Genomic DNA, 25730 nt, shown 5'->3' with positions numbered 1-25730 from the left:
GTTTTCGAGATCCGGTGAAATACAAACATCTAAACATATTAACAGAAATTGCTCGTTCAATTGTATAGGATAAATTTTATTCTGCCTTTGAATAATACAACAATAATAATTTTTAGAATTACACTGACAGTAATTCAGTAACTACACTGAAAATTCAGCAATTCAGAATTACAATTAAGTGAACAACTACAAGACTTATTGTATCAATCAATAAAAGAATAAATTGTATATAAACGCTGTCAGTTGAAATTTCTTCTAATTCAGTATACATCTATAATAATCTATCTTTAATAAAATAAGGAAAGAATTGGCTTATACACATATAACCCAAACTTCTATACATTACTAGAGAGTATGATCTCTTATACATTACTATCATGAGGTCCACGTTATAATGGCAGTGTTTGTTTAGCAATGGTATTGCTATCCTTATCTATCATCCAACAAAGCGGATGGCGCTATCTCTTCCTCGCTTTGTTCTGTTGCCAGATCGTCTTTCAACAATGTAGAATTAATAATTAATTAACAAAATATTCCATCTTAAATTATGAAAATTTATTATAAAATTATTGAAAAATTAACTTCTTGCTTAATGAAATATAATTGATTATTTTAAACGTGAATAAAAAGTTAATATTACATTAACAAACCTGAAACATTGTGTAGATTTATTTAAAAAATTCAAGATTTTGACAGTACCAGCTATTTTACATTCTTGAATGTCTTATGTATGTAAAAAATAATGTAGCAAGTATTTCTGTAAATAGCTACGTTCACAACCATTACACTAGAAATTCTGAATCCCTTAGATTCTAATGGTCGTCTTTCAACAATGTAGAATTAATAATTAATTCACAAAATTTTTCATCTTAATTATGAAAATTTATTATAAAATTATTGAAAAATTAATTTCTTGCTTAATGAAATATAATTGATTATTTTAAACGAGAATGAACAGTTAATATTACATCAATAAAACCTGTATCAGCTACCGTCTATAGAATGCATTGACAAGACAGAGGATCGGCAACGTTGTTCTCCTATCTTTCTGCACTGCCATTATAATAACGTGAACCTCACTATAGAGGATCCTTTGGAGGTCCTCATCATTTTCTCTAAACAACTGTTGATAATAATATAAGAGGTCCATTTATGAATATTATATTATATATTGATGTATTATATCATAACTTGCACTGACACATTATGCTAGGTCTATTCGAGAATCATATGAATCTTTTTTTATTGATTGATTGATACAATAAGTACATCATCAAAATGATAGAGAGAGAAAAAATAAGGTAGGCTAACCTTGTGCTATTCCTCTTCCAAATTTAGACAAGGTTACACAAAGTCCGAAATAGGTCAAGTCTTGTAGTTGTTCACTTCACAAAATTTTCAGTCCCCAATTATTTTCACAAAGTAGATTTTTGAATTCGGATGCTTCAAAACCAAACATAGAAGAAAAATATTCCACATTTACCTCAAAGATAACTTGTAGCTCTTTTGCTGAAAGTTGAAAACCAAAGGAAAACAGTTCCCAATTCGAATACCGTCACTGCAAAAAGATTTACTGGCTGTCAACCGGCTTATCACAAGAAGAGACAATCCTTTCAGAGTGACAACGTGTCTTAAGGAATTACCAACTTGTGCAAGCAAAAACATTCATAGTGAGGTCCACGTTATAATGGCAGTGGAGAAAGATAGGAGAACAACGTACACATATTAAAGTAAAAAACTGATTGCTGGAACAATTTTGAGGTTAAAGAAGATTGAAACTCAATTTTCACAGAAAAAAACATTTTACATTTTCAAAATTATCTCCACCATTTTTAAAAAATTATCACACATAGGCTATTTTGTTGTACACATATCCACGATATAATGGCAGTGGAGAAAGATAGGAGAACAACATTGCCAAACCTCTGTCTTGTCAATGCATTCTATAGACGGTAGCTGATATAGGTTTATTGATGTAATATTAACTGTTAATTCTCGTTTAAAATAATCAATTATATTTTATTAAGCAAGAAATTATATTTTGAATAATTTTCATAATTAAATGAAATATTTTGTTAATTAATATAAACTCTACATTGTTAAAAGACGATCTGGGAACAGAGCAAAGCGAGAAAGAGATAGCGCTATCCGCTTTGTTGAATGATAGACAAGGATAGCAATACCATTGCTAATCAAACACTGCCATTATAACGTGAACCTCACTGTAGTATCTTAAACATTTCAACTGAGTTGCTACCTACTTGTTGGGGATACTTTTTCATATATTTTACTTTCCATGACAAACTGCTATTCATTTAATAATTTGTCTTCTATATATTTTTAAGTTTGTTTTTCACTATTTCTTCAAAATTATTATTCATTTATTGATACAATTACAGATCATATGAATATGATCAGGAAAGAACAACAGGCAAAGCCCAAAACTATTCTGTTCCCAAATTTTGAAAAATAATAAAATTTCTAAAAAATCTGGTGTGGCGCACTCACACAACTTTCCTTGCCGTTATGAAAATTGATCACCTGACGCTAGTGTTCCCGCGCATCTCAAATCTACTATTCAAAGATTTGAGCCAGCTGGTGACAGGGCAATAACGCTGGAGACACACATGAGGTCTGCTATCTCTTCATAGTGAATGATTTAATAGAATCAACAATAATTTGCAATTGAATAATCACATTTTCTCGTATTTAAAGCTTATTTCCAATTTTAGGTGAAAATGTTACTGAACATTAATTGTAGAGATTTTCATGCTCAATCTACTCCACTTGATTTTTTTTGTTTAAATTGTATCTGAAGCCTGATAATTGGGAATCTAAAATCGATCTTTGCATTGATGGGGCGGAGCTCCAGAAATTTTTACAGATATGGGACTTGTGGCAGTTTATAGAGCTTATCGATGACTATTTTAGGTATGAATTTGATCAGAATCGTTGGAGCCGTTTCCGAGAAAATCACGAAAAACCCTGTTTTTGACAACATTTTAGCCATTTTAGCCGCCATCTTGAATTGCATTTGATCGAAATTGTTCGTGTCGGATCCTTATAGTGTAAGGACCCTACTTTCCAAATTTCAAGTCATTCCGTTGATTGGGAGATGAGATATCGTGTACACAGACGCACATACACTCATACACACACACACACACACACACACACACACACACACACACACACACACACACACACACACACACACACAAACACACACACACACACACACACACACACACATACAGACTAATACCTAAAAACCAGTTTTTTGGACTCAGAACCCCTTGAAACGTATAGAAATTTAGAAATTGGGGTACCTCAATTTTTTTCGGAAAGCAATAGTTTCCTTACCTATGGTAATAGGGCAAGGAAAGTAAAAATGGTTATGAATCATTTATAGGTTAATCATTCTCTTCTAGAGCAACGACTCTTCTAATAGATGTACCTGAACTTTGAACTGATTGTTTATTATCTTTCAACTCACCTATCATTTCTGCATCATTTGTAAATCCGCTTTTATCATTAGATTGAGCAGAGCTGTGCAAATGCTTACTCAAACTACCAATAGAATCTTCCATATCTTCATTACTTTTCAAATTAGTTTGGCTGTCAAATATAGAAGGCAAGCTCAGAGATGACTTCTGGATGCTTTTACTGTGGAAAGTTAAAGTTCAATTTCTGTCCAAAAATATGAACAAAAAAAATTGAATGTAGGATGATTAAAACACTGAATTATAGTCGAATATTGCACTTAATATCACTGAACTTTGAATAAATTTATTATTCAATATGTGAATATTCCCAATTTTAGTTACAATAATCTGCAATATTTCTTCTATGTTTTGTTTTGAAGCATCTAAATTTGAAAATCTACTTTGTGGGAATATTCAAGGATTGCAAAATCTGTGAAGTGGACAACTACAAGACTTAAAACTATTCCGGACTATGTGTAACCCTATCTAAATTTGGGAGAGAGATAGCACAAGGTTATCTTATTTTTCCTCTCCTTATCATTCCGATGATGTACTTATTGTATGAAATTAATAAAGAATGACACTTACAAAGTGGCAGTACATAATGACCGTATTTTAGTATTATAGTAAGATTAGAAGAGTATTAGTATTTCATCTATATTTCTGACGACACTATAATATAATATAGTCCAGTCAACGAAAGATTGTAGAGGGAAAAGTTTGGAACACAATTTCCAACTCCACAGCTCTTTCAAGGATAGTTTAAGAGGATTTTTAGAGGTTTAGCATATCAAAAGTCCTCACCCCTACCCCCTGTGCTAAAGGGGTGGGGGTGGTTTGAAAGTACCATTTTTTTTCATTTTTCGCATATATCTCGGAAACTGTGCATCTTATTAACATTTGTATTCTGTGCAAAAATGAAGCTTACAAAATTACCAACAAGTTCTGTCTTTTTAAATTTTTCCCATATCTCTCATAGTTTCTGAGATATCAGCCCTTGAAGGTGAGACATTTTTTGAAAAAAAAAAACACACTTCTGCCTTCAATATTTTCATCTTTTTGTCCTTATTGAATTGAATTGAATTGAAAATTGAAAATTGAATTGAATTGAAAATTTCTTTATTCATCAAAATGCACAAAATACATCTGAACAGTGTCAAATTACAACAAGAATTATTAATATCGTCACAAAAATCATCCTTTACACATAAAGAAGTCACAAATTTTGATAAAAAACAAGATTCTAAAATCTTGCATTCAAATTGACATACTCCTGCAAAGAGTATAGGGATAGTTCCACCAAATATTCCTTTAATTTTTTTTGTAGGTATTCAACCTCCTCTATTTCTTTCAACTCTCTAGGAAGTATATTGAAAAATTTTCTCCCCATAAAACATGTTTTTTTTCTTAAAGAAATCCAATCTATGCCTCTCCTCGATCCTTCCAAATCTGGTGTTGTAGCCATGTGTTATAATTTTCGAACGTTTGATGAAAAAAATCCGTGCTCATTATGAGCTGATAGAGCATCAAATTATCTTCAATTTGATGTATATTTTCACTATTTTACGAATTTCCCTACGAGTGTTGCAGAAATTTCAAAGTTGAGAGTGAAATTTTCTGTTCAGCAACAATAGATCAGTTGACAATGAAATTTGAAGGGGATGTTTGGAACACAATTTTCGACTTTGCAGCTATAGTATAATTTTTTGAATAATAAGCTGTTATTGAAACCAGTAATATCTAGAATAAATTTGAAAGAACTCCACACGTGAGTAATAGCTTTAATAAATAAATTACTATTTAAATGATTAAACTGGAGTGTTGTCGAAAATATTTCAAAAAATAATACTTTTTCAATCTTACTAATATACAAATAATTTCTGTCACTTTAAAACGTCTTCTATACACATTAGGCTTCTCTCATAAACTCGTTTCTTGAGTGATGTGAATAAATTGAATTGATAATAAATTAAAATATTTCTTATATGTTTGGTTTTGAAGCATTTAAATTTAAAAATCTACTTTGTGAAAAAAATTAAAAACTGAAAATGTTGTCAAGTGAACAACTACAAGGCTAAACCTATTTCGGACTGTGTAACCTTATCTAATTATCTTATCTATGTATTTATGCAAATAAATAAATCTAAATTTGGGAGAGGAAAATAGCACAAGGTTAACTTATTTCTTCTCTCCCTATCATTTTTGATGATGTAGGCTACTTGTTGTATGAATCAATAAAGAATTGAATAATAAAGTTAACTAGTAGTTCTGTGAACAGTACACCTCACGCAGTATTATCATCCACAAGTACCTGATGTCACTTGTTTTAAATGTAAACAAACTCAGTTCACGTTTGAATTTGTATTCCATATGATATAATTCATCCAGTTCCGTGATAATCTTGCTATCTGATGAAAATTAATTTTTACAATCAAAAATATTATAATTTCTCCAGCATTATTTAGTTCATTTGTTTATTTTTAATCACCCATTAAATTAGTTTTTTCGAATGTGAGAATATTGATGCTAATGGGCACGCATAATAATACCATGACTGCAAAACAAAATATTGAAACCAAAGACCTTAAAGCTGCGATTAGACCAAAGTTATTAACAAAATGTTAATAACTAAATCCTTATAGATCATATTAGATTGAACATAACCATTTTGTTACTAACTTTGGTGTAAACCTAGCTTAAAGATGCATACCTCTTTAATGTCTTCGATTGAAACTATAGACCTTATACAAATACAGTAATAGACTCTGGCTTCTCCACACATCTGTGTAATTACTTGTCAGCTGATTTATGATGAATAATTCATAGTCGCTGTTAGTAAGTGTGAGCGCTGTTATCAGGTCTGGCTGCAACTGTCTACAACGTTGATGGAAAGATACATTTTCAAGATGTTCGATGTTTTTGAACTGGTAGTATTATAGTCAACTAAACAGCTGATTTATGATGAATAATTCTATAGTCTGATTTTTACTCTAATATTGGCGTATGAAGGAGGCTCCTTTTTCCTTTCATATATTATCCTTGAGATGCAAAATTTCCAAAAACCTTGTATATACATCGACGCGCAATTTGAAAAGGAACATACCTGTCAAATTTCATGAAAATCTATTACCGCGTTTCGCCGTAGATGCGCAACATATAAATATTTAAACATTAAAACATCAAGAGAAATGCCAAACCGTCGACTTGAATCTTGGACCTCACTTCGCTCGGTCAATAATCGAGTCTTCCACTAACTCAAATATTTTTCCGAATTTTGTTTTTCAGTGACAGAGAGAGAAGTGATAAACGGAGTTCTGAATGTGAAGAACACGAAGAACCATTGCCTGGCCTATGTGCGCTACATAAACAACATCAATCTCCAGAATCTGAAGAAGGCTTCGCTGTTTCTGGACATAATGAATCGAAGCGTGGACATTGAGGCCTCCCGACTGCTCGCCAATTTGAGAGATGAAAGACTGACTGCCAAGATCGAAGCTAGCAACTATCAAAGGTGAGAATAAAATCATTAAATGTTCTCATAATTATAATTAAGGCATAGGAATATGTATACAATATTTAGGCATCATGCAAAAATAGAAATATTGTGAACAATCACATAACTGTATCCACTCTCTTGATAAGGGCTTCTCGTATTTATTATGTGAAAATTGAAAAATCAGAGTAGGCTACCCTATTGTAAACTTTATTTTATTTCTCACATGTTTTGATTCATTTCTTTCACTCTCTTGGAAATGACATAAATATTATAAATCGAATCAATGTTGTGAGATATAAAATAGAGTTGGAAAAGGTTTGATTTTTTAATTTACACATAAAAATGACAACTGTTTGGATAAAGCCGTACACTGTACAAGTTGACAACCCTGTAATGAAACATACCAGATTGTCTTTCATTGACATGACAATAATTTTCCAGTTTTACAATCTAAATTATTACCGAATATCAGAACAAATTGTCAATTCTATTGTAGGCCTACTCAAATATATTATGTTGAATTGTATTTTCAAAATTAATATGTTTTGAATAACCGTACACTGTAGGAGTTGACAAACCTATAAAAATGTAATAGAACAAGTTTTCTTTCATTGTCGTGAGAATCTCCAATTTTACAATACTCCAAATTACCTAATAATATAATATCAGATCACAATATCTTGAACTAAGAAATAACATAGAATAGAACTTGACTAATCATGAAAACCTAAGATAAAAGTAGAATTTTTTAGGCGCCTCCAGCAAAAGAAAAAACATCTTGCCCGCTGGTGGGAGTATTTATATAAATAAATAAAAAAACAAAAACTTGAAAAAAGTAGATCAACTAAAAAGAATAAACGAGTAAATACATAGATAGCTTAAAAACGAATGAAAAACAAAATTAAATGAGAAAAAAAGACAAATCAAATTCACACTACCACCATTCCGCTCCCAGTGAAAAAAAGAACCTCTCCTTAATCCAAGTATCAATCATTCTATCTCGGACTTCTAATTCAAAATCAAATGGTAAAATATTTATAAATCTAGTGCTCATATACATGATCTGTCTTCTTATAAAGCTCAACTTTGAATCGTGGATAATATATCTCAAAGATGTGTCAGGTCTTAAGTTATAAAACAGTTTATCAGTTCTGATAAATGTATCTTTGTTTTTAACAATATGTTTAAGAAGTCTCTTGAAATAAAGTTGCCTTATTGTCATTACATTAAATGCAACAAAGAGGGATTCACTTGAATATAACCTGGGGTTTTTTTAAATTGTCTTAATTATGTACTTTTGAATCAAAAATAAATTTAAGAGGGTGAGTGTCATAGGCTCTATGCATAATTTTTAATATCAGATTAAATTGTTAATTTCATTGTACTTTTAAATACACATACACGATATAGTGGATCAGGCATAAAGATCAAACGTATATAAGAAATAGACCCTTTTTTTTGGTTCTTCGAAAATATTTCTTTAATATGTGAATATCTCCTATTTTAGTGATACTAATGTGAAATATTTCTTCTATGTTTGGTTTTGAAGCATCTCAATTTAAAAATCCACTTTGTAAAAGAGACTGGGAAATTTTGTGAAGTGAACAACTACAAGACTTAACCTATTTCGGACTATGTGTAACCTTATCCAAATTTGGGAGAGGAATAGCACAAGGTTACCTAATTTTTTCTCTCCCTATCATTTTGATTATCTACTTTTTGCATTAATCATTAAAAATCTGGTGTGGTACACTCACACAACTTTCCTTGCTCATTGAACTGTAAGCCCCAATCTTAAAGGGGAATAACATAATGACGATTGGCGGCAACATATTTGAAACTACGATCAGACTACTAAATGTGTATACCTACTAAATGTGTAGACTAAATGTAGACTACTAAATGTGTATACCTACTATACTACTAAATGTATATATAATTGTTTTCAGAGTACTTTTTCCTTTGTGTAAATTGTGAAATTCGATGATTTTTTGAAAGTCATCAAAACAGCTGTTCTACAGATGAAATATCTCGACTATGTGTTCTTTTTATGAACTGCTCTACCTACCTACCTCCGCATGCACGAGAAGGAGTTTAAAAAGACCATTTCTCAAGGATGGGGTGGACCCCCATTATTTTCCCAGTAAAAAGACTCATGCCAGTTGATAGAGCTGATAAATATATAAGTATAGAGGGTATGAATTTGAAATAAATCGGTCAAGTCATTTTTGAGAAAATCTTTTTTATTGTTTTTTAGTAACTATCCGCCATTTTTCTCAAGGATATTACGGAGCTCTTGCAATTTTCCCAGAAATGAGACTCATGTCAGTAGATGGGGTTTATAAATAGCTATCTATGGTATAAATTTGAAGAAAATCCTTAGAGTCGTTTTCGAGAAAACCGTGAAAAACATGGTTTTTTAGTAATTATCCGCCATTTTTCTCAAGAATATTACGGAGCTCCTGGAATTTTCCCAGAAATGAGACTCATGTCAGTTGATAGGGCTTATAAATAGCTATCCATGGTATAAATTTGAAGAAAATCGTTAGAGCCGTTTTTGATAAAATCGTGAAAAACATGGTTTTTTAGTAATTATCCGCCATTTTTCCCACCATCTTGAATTGAATTTCTTATTGTCGGATCCTCATGGTATAAGGACCTTAAGTTTGAAATTTCAAGTCAATCGGTTAATTAGAAATGGAGTTATCGTGTTCACAGACATACACACATACACACATTCACACACACACAGACCAACACCCAAAAATCATGTTTTTGGACTCAGGGGACCTTGAAACGTATAGAAAACTTGAAATTAGGGTATCTTAAATTTATTTGGAAAGCAATACTTTCCTTACCTATGGTAGTAGGGCAAGGAAAGTAAAAAATATTGACATGACAATTTTCAGTAATTTACAATACGGTAATCAAAATTATCGAATATTTCTGTAAATTATTGTAAATTTCTTTGTACTTCCAGGTACACGATAGAATGGATCGGGCGTGAAGGCTTGGACCCAGAGACACACGAAGAGTATTTGCAGCATTTTATCACACATTTCTACAAGAATATAGTGAAACTGGTGGACCGCGCCATGAGAAAGGAGGACTCTTCACCACAGGGACAAATTGTCACTGAAATCCTGCAACATCTGCATGCGTGCAACAATTCTGTCAAGGTGAGTGCCATGTCACATGTCACACGATATTTTGCTTCAAATGTGTCACATGTGACACAATATGTCGCTTAAAATGTGTCACATGTGTCACGATATGTTTCTTGAAATGTACGTATCACATGAGATATTAGGTATGACATTGTCTCTTTTCTGTTTATAATATAAACAGAAATGGCACTTGTAATATAAATACGAAATAAAAATCTCGTCAGTTGGCCTATACTTTTTTTGAATTATTTCATCAAAAATAATTATTTTATGAAGTAAATCACATCACTACATATGAAATAAAGAGCTCAATATTTCAACAAAGGCCAAAGTGATAAAATCATGTATAATGCCAGCACTTATAATATATGGAGCACAGACCTGGGCTTGTAAGAAAACGTCGCTGAAAAAAGTTCAAGTCACTCAAACAGCAATGGAAAGAAGCATCTTGAATATAAAAAGACAACAAAGAATCAGGAACTCTTTTATAAGAAGTATTACAAACCTTGAGGATGTGACAAAAACAGTGAAGTTGCTGAAATGGAAATGGGCTGGCCACATCGCAAGATTAGAAGACGACAGATGGACGAGAAAAGTCACCAGTTGGGAGCCAACGTGGAAAACAAGAAGAGTAGGTCGACAGAAAGCCAGATGGAAGGATGATATCGTAAAGACTGCAGGTATAAACTGGATGGAGACGGCGAAAAACAGGCAGAGATGGAAAAACCTGGGGGAGGCCTATGCCCACTAGTGGGCCTAGTTTCCAGAGAAATTAACAAATTTATGTATTGGAAAAGGAAATTATTGTTTTATTATATTCTTCTTTATATTATATTATTCTTTCGATTTCGTTAAATTTCATAAACTATCATTTTTCATTTTGCTCGAGGAAGGAAAAAAATACTCCTGTATAACAGGAGTAAAAACTAAATTTGTACGACTGTACGGACTCTATTTCATTTGAAGATTTATATATGTATTTATATAAAAAAAGAAGAATTTCTCTAGTGTATTGAAAACTGAAGATGAATGGTTTGTAATAGATTGTAAATTGTTTTTCTAATGATGTATTGAAAAATGTTGTCTGGAGACTAAATAAAGGCTTTATTTATTTATAATATAAATACGAAATAGAAATCTTAGTTGGCCTATACTTTTTTTGAATTATTTCATCAAAAATAATTATTTTATGAAGTAAATCATATCACTACATATCACTTGAAAATGGCATGCATGTTGAAACATGTTGTGATAAAATATCATAATTCAAAAAAGAGTACTGAGATTATTATTTCTATTTATTTAGGTATGACATGATTGACCGAACGCAGTGAGGTCTATGTTTTAACACGGATTTCTTTTGTTTATCTGTATGTATGTAACGCATTTACTGCCAAACCCGTTGATAGAATTCGATGAGATTTGGCAGGAATATTCCTTTTTCAACTGCGCGTCGATGTATACACAAGGTTTTTTGAAATTTTGCATTTTAAAGATAATATTAAAGGAGAAGGAATTTCCTCCATACTCCGATATCACTGTATAATCTGACTATAGAACTATTCATAATCAATCAGCTTGCAAGTGGATTATTCATTGCATGCATTACACAGATGTCTGGAGAAGCTGGTGAACAGATCAAACCAAATATTTGTGGATAAGAAAACTGTGTGTGGTCTACTGTTCACAAAACTACTAGAACATTCAGATGTAACAAAATTTGTTTATTTATTTACTCATGCAAAAGTTATCTATGTTTCAAATGTATCACATGCTTGATAAATCTGTCGCACAGAGTCAAATAATCAATCATGTTCAGTTATAAGCAATGAATAAAACAACCATGAGAAGTCAATATAATGTGCAAAGTGCACAATATTAATATGTGCTTCACAACAAAGTGCACTGTTCAATACTCCATGAATTGTACTGAATTGTGTACCATAAATTACTTTTTGAAATATAACAATATCTGAATAAAATGTCTTGCTCTCGTGATTATTCTGTTGGTATTTTATGGCGGAGATGAAGGAAGATAAATGATTGTTATTTGTTCTTGTTACTATAAATATAACAATATGAATGTCCAGTTTATGTAGTATACAAATATATTAAAATTAATATACCACTCAGTAGTATATGCACATCTATCATACGGACTCTGCATAGTACAAGTAAAAGTAACCTTGATAGAATTCTAAAACAGCGAAAACGAGCAATAAGAATTATGCTGAACCTCAAAAGAACTGATTTTGTAAAATTAGCTCTCTCAGACCTAGGAATTTCAACAATATATATAATATGATGTTATAGTATTTTTCAAAAAATTTGGTGACACAAACTTGAGAAATAACACGCGGTTATAATACAAGGTTTGGTCGTATAATAGAGCAGAGGCACAGATTAGATCTTTTAACGAAATAAGTTTATATTTGAGTTTATTTATTGAACAAAAAACAGTCATACAAACCATATACATCAGAGATAAGGAGTGTTTTGTAAAGTTGCCAAGCAGTCTCAAAATATTAGAAGATCCAAGAATGTTTGCAAATAATCTAAAGGGATATCTGGTCAAATTGTCGCTGTATTCTTTTCAAGAGTTTAACATTGATTTTTGACGAAACGTTTCTGCCTATATAGGCTATACTAGGCTAGCCTAGTTATTTATATTTACATTTGTTACTGACCCAGATGGGGGTAGAATTCAGAGATCTCTGAATTCTAAAGGGCGAGTCCTGGGACTTTATTAATAACAAACTTTCTGCATTCTGATCAATTTCTAAATTTTATTCGATGAGTCAATTTACTTTGAAATTGGACAACAAATAAGCTGCAAAAATTTATTACACATTGATTGATTGATTATATGCCTTTATTAGGGCGGAGTTAGGACTCCTGGTCCTCTCTGCCACACAACCCTATTCAAAACATTCTATGACAAAAAAAAAACCGCCTGTAAGATTTTGCTAACTCTGATCTCTGGTAGTTTGTTTACGAAGGTAGCGTGGACTTTACTCAATTTTCTACTAAATTAATATAATTAGGAACTCGGTCAATTTGGGATTCTAAAACATGATCAAGACAATATAATGGCACTCGCTATCTTTAGAACTATTAATCTCATCACGTCTGAAACCTTTCACTACACTACGTTGTTGATAAACAATAAAATGCATACACAATAATTCAAACTACTTTAAATAACAAAATCGGACGAATCAAACATTTTGAAAATTTAGGCAATACTTATATTTCACCACATGTAACACGTTCAAATAGGGCCTTCGAGGTCCGAGGCTACCTCTAGATTTTATCTGATTCCGGCCGCGGCTTGATTGGAACTGCTCTTTTTCCACACAAATTATGTTCCCCTTCCACCAACGAGACAACGGTCCACGTGGAAACGAGCATAATTCCGTGGTAGAGGAAAATAATGCAAGTTTGATAAATTCCCAAATACTCGTGTATTTTCCATCGCTAACGGAAATACAGTTCCGTGAGAATACCTCAACCCTGCATAAAATTGGAGTCTTCCCGGACGCAAGTTAGCAAAATCTTAATGTGAGAAAATTACTTTTTAAGAGAAAAATAGATTTCTCACGATAAAATTTACACACAAAATTCAGCTACAAGATCACTGAAGTCTCATTGTTGAAGTCCTAATTCTACACGTTTCGAATGAACCCATACTAAATTTATCTCTATGAAAACACAAACCCATAATTAATAAATTTATTTCAATATCATCACCATCACACATTGTAATTTATTGACACTGTTCTAATGTTTTTCTTACATCTGATGAATTGAGACTTTTTCTATTCTATTCTAATATCTAAATAAAATGTCTTGCTCTTGTGATTATTTTGTAGGTATTCTACGGCAGAGAAGAGGAACTGATCCGCATCGAGCAGTACATGAAAGGGTTGTCAGACAAACCCCTGGTGTTGTACGGTGAGGGAGGTTGTGGCAAGACATCCCTGCTGGCAATGTCGGCCGGCCTCAGTTCGACCAAGTGGTTCGCGGGTGCCAAACCAATCTGCATCATCAGATTCCTGGGCACCACACCTGACAGCTCGGCCCTCACGCCCACCCTCATATCCATCTGTCAACAGGTGAGCACTATAGTCAGGTCCACGTTAAAATGGCAGTGAAGAAAGATAAGTGAACAACGTTGCCGATCCTCTGAGTGTTTAGGTTCTCTGATTGTATTTGATTTTCACATAATCCTTAAACCCATAGAGGTTGATGAATCTACTGTGAATTTAACGAGTTGACCGAGCGAAGTGAGGTCTAAGATTCAAGTCGACGGTTTGGAATTTCTGTTAGGCCCCCCATCCACTTACAGTTCGAACTGCAGTTCTTGACTGCAGTCAGAACTGTGAACGGTGGACTGTGGACTGTTGAAAAATGTTCACGTCAGTACGGACTGCAGACGCGGACCGCAGGCCGTTCAGTGGCGTCGTAGTCGTGGTCAGTCCGATCGTTGAACTGTCGCACCGTGCGGCAGTTGACAGTCCAACGATCCGCCTGCCGGATTCCCCATCCACTTACAGTTCTAACTGCAGTCCCGGACTGTCTCAATTTAATTTTTGAATGTTTATATGTTGCGCATTTACGGCGAAACGCGGTGATAGATTTTCATAAAATTTGGTATGTTCTTTTTTTAACTGCGCGTCGACGAATATACAAGGTTTTTGGAAATTTCGCATTTCAAGGATAATATAAAAGGAAAAAGGAGCCTCCTTCATACGCCAATATTGGATTAAAAATCACATTATAGAATTTTTCATCATAAATCAGCTAACAAGTGATTACACAGATGTGTGGAGAATCCAGTCTATTGCTGTATTTCCATAAGGTATTTCTATACAAGTAATTAATCAGGTACTTGTGGATTAGAATACTGCGTGAGGTTCACTGTTCACAGAACTACTAGTAGTTCTGTGATCAGTAGACCTCACGCAGTATTCTCATCCACAAGTGGGCTACCTGATTGAAACTATAGACCTTATGGAAATACAGCAATAGACTGGCTTCTCCACACATCTGTGTAATCACTTGTCAGCTGATTTATGATGAATAATTCTATAGTCTGATTTTTAATCTAATATTGGCGTATGAAGGAGGCTCCTTTTTCCTTTTATATTATCCTTAAAATGCCAAAATTTCCTAAAACATTGTATATACGTCGACGCGCAATTTAAAAAGGAACATACCTAGTAAACTGGATGTAGTTTATCACTAACATTTTCTAATCTTGAGCAGCTGACTATAAAGTGTGATTGAAGTCCTGTGATTTATTCTTATAATATACTATTCCTGTTAAATTCCATGAAAATCTATTACCGCGTTTCTCCGTAAATGCGCAACATATAAACATTTAAACATCAAGAGAAATGCCAAACCGTCGACTTGAATCTTAGACCTCACTTCGCTCGGTCAATTATTCTCAACATCTTAAAAGATAAAATATTATGTTATCGGTGTTGATTGACTCAACGAGGGATAGGAATATTGAAGTTTTTGATCAATCATTAATTGGAATACAGTTGAAAATAATGTCAATGTATTTTCATCCATTTACAAAAATATGGGAGCTCACGGAAAATTCGAAGAATTGTTCCTTAAATATATTAAATATCTAATAATCATATAGTTTAATAATTGTGTAATTAATAGGCCTATATAGTGAGGTCCACGTTATGATGGCAGTGGAGAAAAATAGAACAACGTTGCCGTCTACAAAGTAGAGTGTCAATGCCTTCTATGGAGGATAGCTGATACAGGTTTATTGATGTAATATTAACTGTTCATTCTCGTTCAAAATAATCAAGGCAGCTCCGTATCCCCATATTATTTATTAAATCTATAGTGAGGTCCAGGTTGTATAGCATTGGAGAAAGATAGGAGAACAACGTTGCCGATCCCTGTCTTGACAAAACCTTCCATAGACGGTAGCTGATACAGGTTCATTGATGTAATATTAACGGTTCATTCTCGTTTAAAATAATCAGTTATATTCTATTAAGCAGGAAATTATATTTTTCAATAATAATGAATTTTCATATATTGAGATGGAATATTTTGTTAATTATTTATTAATTCTACATTGTTAAAAGACGATCTGGCAACAGAGCAAAGCGAGAAAGAGATAGTTGAAAGATAGACGATCTATAGTGAGGTCCACGTTGTAATGGCAGTGTTTGATTAACAATGGTAATGCTATCCTTCCCTATCATTCAACAAAGCTGATAGCCCTATCTCTTTCTCGCTTTGGTCTGTTACCAGATCGTCTTTTAACAATGTAGAATCGATAATCAATTAACAAAATATCTCATCTCAATTATGAGAATTCGTTATGAAATAATTTAAAAATATACTTTCTTGCTGATGAAATATAATTGATCATTTTAAACGAGAATGAACAGTTGACATCAATAAACCTGTATCAGCTACCGTCTATGGAAGGTTTTGACAAGACAGGGATCGGCAACGTTGTTCTCCTATCTTTCTCCAATGCTATACAACCTGGACCTCACTATAGATTCAATAAATAATATGGGGATACGGAGCTGCCTTGTCTAACACTTTTTGGTATGGAGTCAGAATTTTTCCCATCACCACTGCTTATAAATCAAATTACTTGTGTATAAATCTGTATAGTGGGGTCCACGTTATAATCGCAGTGGAGGAATATAGGAGCACCTCTGTCAAACCTCTGTCTTGTCAATGCCTTCTATAGACGGTAGCTGATACAGGTTTATTGTTAAAATAATCAATTATTTTTTATCAAGTAAGAAATTATATTTTTCAATAATTTCATAATGGATTTTCATAGTTGGTATAAAATATTTTGTTAATTAATTATTGATTCTGCATTGTTAAAAGACGATCTGGCAACAGAGCAAAGCGAGAAAGAGATAGCGCTATCCGCGTTGTTGAATGATAGACAAGGATAGAAATTCCATTGCCAATCAAAGACTGTCATTATAATGTGGACCTCACTATAGATGACCTTTCTGTATCCAAAACTTATGCCAGTTTGGTGTGTGATTTTGAATAGTAAGTAGGCTATTTTAATAGTAGTTCCATCTCGGAAAAAATCATTCATGTTTGATATAAAATATAGTCAACTTATAACTTTCAAGAAAATAAATAGGTATTGATATAAATGATACAAGTGAACTTATCCCCTTCAAGACGCTCCAATAGGGTATTGATATAAATAATACAAATCAACGTTCTAAGTCTATTCAATTAATACAAATCAACTCAAATCAAGATCAAAAAGGGTTAAGTTTTTATTGGCAGAAATAGAAAATTACAACATCTAAATGAATATTATGAATATGAATATTATGCTGATAGTGAATGTTTTTGTGATTTTTATGGCTTCAAATTTATCAAGTTTTTTAATATTTTTCAATTTATTAATGCATTTTCAAGTGTAATAATAATTTGTTTCATCTTTCTGATCAACCGAGATACAAAATTTTTAGTATAATGTATATTTGCACTGTAAATTTTTGTGATCTTTATAAGTGTTTTCATAAACTCATTTGGACTATTTTTATCAAAATTAGGGAGAGGAACAGTTTTGGGTTTATCCTGTTGATTCTCTCCCAATCATTAATTTGATGTTGTGATTAAGGAATGTAATAAATGTAATGAAATACATAATAAAAGCAGGACAACATGGGAAAATACCATTAAAAATAAAATGAAATGCCAATTGAGTATTGCCATATTGAGGTACTAGACATGTTTGAGATGGTGATATAAAAATTGATTACAAAACAAGGGCTAAAAAGTAGTTACTGAGGCCGACAGTCTACTGTATCCTTATGAAGTGACTTTTGTCAATGCAATTATTTTGTTTGTGACAATAAAACATTCTTGATTCTTGATTCTTGATTCTTGATTCTTGATTCTAGATTCTTGATTCTTGATTCTTGATTCAGTCGCATAAAATACTTTGATAAAAAGGCTTCAAGTCGTACATTATTCTGTTTACACCTATATAAAAAATCTGGTGTGGCGCACTCACACAACTTTCCTTACCGTTATGAAAATTGATCACCTGACGCTAGTGTTCCCGCGCATCTCAAGTCTACTATTCAAAGATTTGAGCCAGCTGGTGACAGGGCAATAACGCTGGAGACACACATGAGGTCTGCTATCTCTTCATAGTGAATGATTTAATAGAATCAACCATAATTTGTAATTGAATAATCACACTTTCTCGAATTTAAAGCTTATCTTCAATTTTATTTACAATGCATATGCTCACTCAATCTTCCACTACAATATAGAAGTATGGGGAGCAGCCTTTGACACCCATTTCAATAAACTTTTTACTATTCAAAAGCATATCATCAGAGCTGCGCTAGGAAGACCAAGACGCTATCCTAGCAGACTAATATTTGATGAGATAAACTTACCAACGCTTCGCCAAACGTACATAACAAACTTAATTATATTCATAAATAAGAATACACATCTATTTACTCAACGCAATGTCACTTACAATTTAAGACCAGCAAGTGTAAGTGCTTACAGTATAAATTTCACTGCATTGACAACCAGCAATCATCAATTCAAGTTCCAGAGCGATAAGCTAATAAATAGGATACCAGACGATTTCATTAGGGATAAAATTACAAGTAATAAATTAAATAAAATAAGATCCTGGGTAAAAGAGAATTACTTTTTTAAAATCGAAACTAAATTACTATAACTTAATTATGACTTGTTTTTAACACGCTCAGTTTAAACTTGGTTTTTTTTTTATTACCTGAAAAAAAATTTTTTTTTATTATTATTATTATTATTATTATTTCTATATTACCTATTTTTGTTATTGGGCTTGTTGATTTCTGATTCGAAAATTGATTTTTGTTTTTATTTATACATATTTTTTGTTTTTGGTTTACTATCTTTTAGTTTGTATTTTAGAATATTATCACGGCAAATGTACAAATAATTTAAAGAATATTTTCGAACTCGTGGCTGGAGCTCAAGGCTTCTTTTTCCAGCCACACCAATGTATATTAGTTGATAAGTGTTATTTTGTAAATTTCCAGTGAATTGGTAAATAAATAAATTTGATTTGATTTGATTTGATTTTAGGTGAAAATGTTACTGAACATTAATTGTAGAGATTTTTATGCTCAATGTACTCCATTTTTTTGTTTAAATTGTATCTGAAGACTGATAATTGGGAATCTAAAATCGAACTTTGCATTGATGGGGCGGCCGGAGCTCCTGAAATTTTTACAGATATGGGACTTGTGGCAGTTGATAGTGCTTATCGATGACTATTCTAGGTATGAATTTGATCAAAATCGTTGGAGCCGTTTCCGAGAAAATCACGAAAAACCCTGTTTTTGACAACATTTTCGCCATCTTTAATTGCATTTGATCGTGTTCGTATTTTTGTTTGGAAATTGTTCGTATCGGATCCTTATAGTGAAAGGACCTCAAGTTCCAAATTTCAAGTCATTCCGTTAATTGGGAGATGAGATATCGTGTACACAGACGCACATACACTCATACACACACACACACACACACACACACACACACACACACACACCCACACACACATACAGACCAGTACCCAAAAACCACTTTTTCGGACTCAGGGGACCTTGAAACGTATAGAAATTTAGAAATTGGGGTACCTTAATTTTTTTCGGAAAGCAATACTTTCTTTACCTATGGTAATAGGGCAAGGAAAGTAAAAAGTAGTTACTGAGGCCGACAGTCGCATAAAATACTTTGATAAAAAGGCTTCAAGGCGTACATATTTTTGTTTACACCTGTATAAAAAATGTCAATATGTGAAAAACCATTACTGGACACAGTGAAGAAATGTGTAGAGCAACGATTTGTATTCTAATAATTTCAATAAAGATTCATAAATTTCATACAGCATTTTTTGAACTTTGTTTTTGCTCTCCTGAAAAATCATGAAAACTGAAAACAAAAAATGTGAACTTCACGGCGACTAACTCGTTCTCTTCTGTCCTCTCAGATCTCTTACAACTACATGCTGCCGTTCGAGGACATTCCGGATGACCTGGTGCCTCTGACGGCGCACTTCAAGCACCTGCTGACCATTGCCACCCCCCACCAGCCCCTCATCCTCTTCCTCGACTCGGTCGACCAGATGACCGGCGCCCAGGACTCCAACAATGTGTCATGGCTGCCCACCCGGTTGCCGCCCAACTGCAAGGTATCACCACAGTTCATTATAGCATAGAAATAAAAATAGAATAAGGAGATGCTTGTTTTATAGTGAGTTCCACAAATATGGCAGTGGAGAAAGATAGGAGAAAAACGTTGCCGATCCTCTGTCTTGTCAATGCCCTCTCATTGTGAATGTCTCAAAATGTCTACAGATGGAAATAAATTGGAAGTTGCATTTGCTTGAATGCTAATTGATGAATAATTATCATGAAACGAAAATCCAAATTAAATGCTGTAATTCACCCCGAAGACTTCTGCTACTGCAAATATTGATAACAGGGTGAACAGCTAGATGGAAATTCGATGAGCGCTACTATTCAAAAATTATTTGTCAGCCCGGGAGTCGAGCGCTGCTATTCAGATATTGTCAGTTTGGTGTAAGGGTAATCATTCCTGACCGGCAATTAGGGGGTACTGGGTTCGATTCCCGGGCTGACAAATAATTTTGCAATAGAAGCGCTCGTCGGATTTCCATCTAGTTGTTTGCCCTGTTGTCAATATTTGCGTAACAGAAGTCGTAGGGGTGAATTAGGTACAGCATTTGATTTGGATTTTCGTTTAATAATAATTATTCCCGAAAATGTCTCCTCAAAGCATTAATCCAACATGCTGTGAGGATATTATCAACAGGGATCTTTCTGCAATGGTAAAGTACGGTACTTGAAAAATGGAGTCTGGTACCTAATCCCAATAAAACAGAATGTGCCCTCTTCCATCTCAATACTCACATGGCACAAGTAGTCCAGGCAACGAAGGGAAATAGGGAAATATGGGAATAGGGGAATAGGGGAATAGGGGAATAGGGGAATACGGGAAATAATTCATGTATAAGCCAAAATTGGTACAGTTGTGGGGGAAGGCTTCTTAAACAACATACTAGAAGTAGTGACCGGTGGTGGTGGGGCTAAGGGGGGGAGGGGGCTCTAAAGGTGCATTTTTTCGGTTTTCTGTTAATAATTCAAAAACTATGGCCTCCAGGGAAAAGGTTGTCATAAGTAGAATTAAACTACGTAAACTTCTCTACAAAAAAGGTCCTATGCCTGTTTTTGATAGGATTGATAATAGTGGAGATATAAAGTTGAGAAAATGGGGAAAAATATTAATTGTTCAAAATTACTATAGTTTTCTGTAACAAATTCTACTTATACTACTACAAATAATAATAGTACCATGTGGAGTTTTTAATACCGGTTTGTGCGAGTAATCCTAGTGAAGGTATGGAGGGCTTAAAGTCAAGATCATGTGGCTGTTGAAGGGGAGGGAGCAGACGGCGTGCTAACCCCCCACACCACCGCAACCGACGCGCAGTCACGTGCATGGTATGCAGCCAAAAACAGCTTCTCGCCAGCCTATTCAATATAGTCTCTGGTGATGTTGAGGGATCTGTGAAAACAGCAGAGATGTCTCGGTTGAGGTCAGGTTTTGCTTTGGAGATCTTGACCATTTCCCATTTTGCTCTTTGCATGTATCGCCGAGGTTGTATCACATCCGGAGAAGCTGTGAAGAAGGTGGATCGTCTTGGCGAATGAAAGCTGTTGGAGTTTTTTTACTGAAAACAGTTTCATCTCTGTTTTTCGACGTCCTGGCTTTATGAAGAATATGTTTGTACTTTGTAGATGATGGTGCCAATCCAATGAGGAGAACTATCAAGTCAAAATCCTCCTCAACTATCACAGTTTTACGTAGAACAGCTTTATCCAATCCACACCTCACAATGGAGGTATCAGCATCTCCAATGGCAACATTTGTTTCAATACTTGTTTCCATCATTTTCTAGATTAACTGTCGATCAGTCTTGCTTTGTTCCTTTCATTAGCTAGAAAATGCTCCTGTTGGAATGTTGTCCATATTTTCATGAAAGTTTATGTCAACCGAGGTTTTTGTGAGCCCTCATCGCTTCTGCTCTGCTCGTTTTGTGCTGTTGACATCAGTATAACCATCAAACACAACCATACAGTTTTCGCCGTAATGTTTTTTATTTATTTTATGTTATTTAGTTTTTTCCCACCTTACTGGTGGGAGGCGGGAGGTACTGGCGTGGGTGGTTGGTGGGGGTGGGGGGTTAGCACGCCAGCACGTTCCAGCCGTCTGCTCAATCCGCTTCCACAGCCACATGATCTTGACTTTAAGCCCTTCATACCTTCACTAGGATTACTCGCACAAACCGGTATTAAAAACTCCACATAGTATTATTATTATTATTATTTGTAGTGGTATAAGTAGAATTTGTAACAGTAAACTATAGTAATTTTGAACAATTATATTTTATTACGAGATTGATATTTTTAGAATCTATGTGCAAAATTTGGAGATCTAAATCATTCCTGTTTTTCCGGTATGAAATCCACAAGTTGACATGTTTTGATGCGAACAAACGAACACACGAACAAACACAACCCTACTCTCTCTTATTATATAGAAGCAAGAAATTGTATTTTCAATCATTTCATAATTAAGATGGAATATTTTGTAAATTAATTATTAATTCTACATTGTTAAAAGACGATCTGGCAACAGATCAAAGCGAGAAAGAGATAGTGCTATTCGCTTTGTTGAATGATAGACAAGGATAGCAATACAATTGCAAATCAAACACTGCCATTATAACGTGGACCTCACTATAGCTTCCGCATGAAGAGAGATGGGTTCTTGTTTTACATGCTTCCTCTTCCTTATGATCCTTCTATCTCTCTCTCTCTCTTTCACAGTCAAGTGCCATAGATGTAATATTTTTTTTCTCTAATGGAAAAGATAATAATGTGGTGGGGACTGTAGAGCCATACCGGTGAGCAATACTCAGCTGTTTTTCTGTTTTTTGTAAATAACTCAAAAACGATGGCCTCCAGGGAAAAGATTGTCATCAGTAAGATTAAACTACTTGAAATTCTCTACAAACAAGGTCCTATACACGTTTTAGATAGGATTGATAGCAGTGGAGATATAAAGTGGAGAAAATAGGGAAAAATATTAATTGTTCATTATTTTAAACCAGAATGAACAGTTAATATTACATCAATAAACCTGTATCAGCTACCGCCTACAGAAGGCATTGACAAGACAGAGGATCGGCAACGTTGTCCTCCTATCTTACTCCACTGCCATTATAACGTGGACCTCACTATAATACAAGAACCCATCTCTCTTCATGCGGAAGCTAGTAGTATCAGTCAGAGCAATCCAATCCTATCTTTTTGGCTCTTATCTGCTCTCTTCATCTGTCCTCAATACTTGGCTATATCTCCTTCTCTGTCATCGTACTGTGAACTGAACTGGAAATCGCTTCCACCTCAATTCGCCTCACTGAGTGATAAGATCTGACTCCACTTCTCAATGATACTTTTCCACAGATAAGAGCTATTTTTCGATGCATTTTCAAGGTTTTCATTCGTCTGTTATGTCTGAGTGATTCGGGGATAAATCGCGTTCAAGCTTCAACAAAATCAAATAAACTTCACTACTCGTAAAGGGAGTTCCAGCTTTAATAAATTCTTATTATTATCATCGATGAATTATTTAATCCAGTCACTATTTACATTGGTGCTTGCAATATATATTGTAGTTCTGTTTTTTAATATATTGTTTGGGTACATGAGAGAAGTCCAGAACCAATTTCATCATGCAAAATTTCCTTGTGCTAGATACAGGTTGGCCCAAAAACCTCGTATTTTCTGTTCATTTTCCAGTTTTCAGCTACTTCTGCCAAATCCAGTGATCGGACAGAAAAATTTGCTCTCGCCTTTTTTTTTGGATTACAAAATTTTGAAAAAAGAGATCATTCGGAACTCTGTATCTCCTATGAGTACTGAGTTATGATTTTTCAAAAATGAGTAGAATTCGTAGGAAAAAATAAATTCTGATGAATTTTAGTTTTTGATTAACATTATCTTCCGATTGTTACCATTTGTATGTATAATTCAAAATCCCTCTAGGCGTATTTCTGTGCTGTACAATCTGAGATCAGGTAGGGCGCTCTATCTCATATAGATTTCCAGGTACACCTGACAACAATGCTCCTTGTATTGTGATAAACACCTTATTTTCAGCTTCAATCATCATCACCAACTACATTGTCCTCACATTGATAATTCACACAATGACATAAGTTCATGAAATCATGTTCTATGAGAATCACCCGTTAGATGCACTTCATTTCAGTATTTCCTACTGGAGGGGCGTGTTTAAGGACACCTCAAGGATCAGAAATTCAGACACTTATAAATTTTGACACAATGCTCAGATCTCATTTGGATCTCAATGTCAGCTATTTGGATTTCTATAATTTTTTACAAACTGGCTTCAATTTAAAAGTATATTTCTCGAATTCGAGTTTTTAGAAACTGAAAAGAGCAATTCTCACTTTTCAAGATTCCACTCAGTTTTAAAATAGATCCTGGTGGAGCACGGGTTACCTGCTAGTAATAATAAAAGAAACGCCTCGTTTCGGAAAGCTGTTCCTGACTTCAGCTGTTTAAAGACTTGAACTCAGCTAAATCCCGAGCTCGGAAACCGGCCCTAAATGTTGTAAATTGCAAATGAAGAACAAATTAAAGGAATTCATCCATCTATCAATCTACCCAGTGTATAAATGTTAGCACGCGTGGCTAATGAATTTGAGGTTGCAGTTTCGAGACCAATGAAACTCTTTAGTTTTGCTGGAAATTTCAACACTGATGGAGATTATTCAAGTAATTTTGGAAGAAATAGATAATCATTATACAAATGGAATTAAATAGAGAATGCATTTATTCAAATGCTAATTAATATATATATATAATATATATATATATATATAATATATATATATATATATATATATATATATATAATAATTATTAATCAACGAAAATCCCAAACAAATGCTGCAAATCACCTCGAAGACCTCTGCTACTGCAGACATTGACAACAGGGTTAACAGCTAGATGGAAATTCGATGAGAACTACTATCCAAAAATTAGTTGCCAGCCCGGGAATCGAACCCGGTACCTCCCAATTGCCAGTCAGGAATGCCAGTCAGGAACTGGTTGGCCGCTATGGCTTCGTATAAAATGAGCGCTGCTATCCAGAGATTGTCAGTTTGGTGTAAGGGTAAGCATTCATGACTGGCAATTGGGAGGTACCGGGTTCGATTCCCGGGCTGGCAACTAATTTTTGGATAGTAGTTCTCATCGAATTTCCATCTAGCTGTTAACCCTGTTGTCAATGTCTGCAATAGCAGAGGTCTTCGGGGTGATTTGCAGCATTTGTTTGGGATTTTCGTTGATCAATAATTATATAATCATTATACATTCTTGTTCCCTTGATATAATTAGATTGCGTTCCACAACAGAG

The 25730-nt window shown here is 33.9% G+C and overlaps 1 protein-coding gene across 1 annotated transcript in view; it reads left to right on the top strand.

Annotated features, from left to right (window-relative positions):
- Positions 1-25730, top strand: part of LOC111054278 (NACHT and WD repeat domain-containing protein 2) — a 129580-nt gene that overhangs the window by 24955 nt on the left and 78895 nt on the right. Inside the window, exons 7-9 of the mRNA XM_039419720.1 lie at positions 9962-10160; positions 14021-14263; positions 20188-20399. Coding sequence (XP_039275654.1) covers positions 9962-10160; positions 14021-14263; positions 20188-20399 — 654 coding nt within the window. The remainder of the gene's footprint in view (positions 1-9961; positions 10161-14020; positions 14264-20187; positions 20400-25730) is intronic.

Source organism: Nilaparvata lugens, chromosome 1 (genome assembly GCF_014356525.2).
Source record: "Nilaparvata lugens isolate BPH chromosome 1, ASM1435652v1, whole genome shotgun sequence".
Taxonomy (NCBI): Eukaryota; Metazoa; Arthropoda; class Insecta; order Hemiptera; family Delphacidae; genus Nilaparvata; species Nilaparvata lugens.
This window is presented reverse-complemented; position numbering and strand designations above follow the sequence as displayed.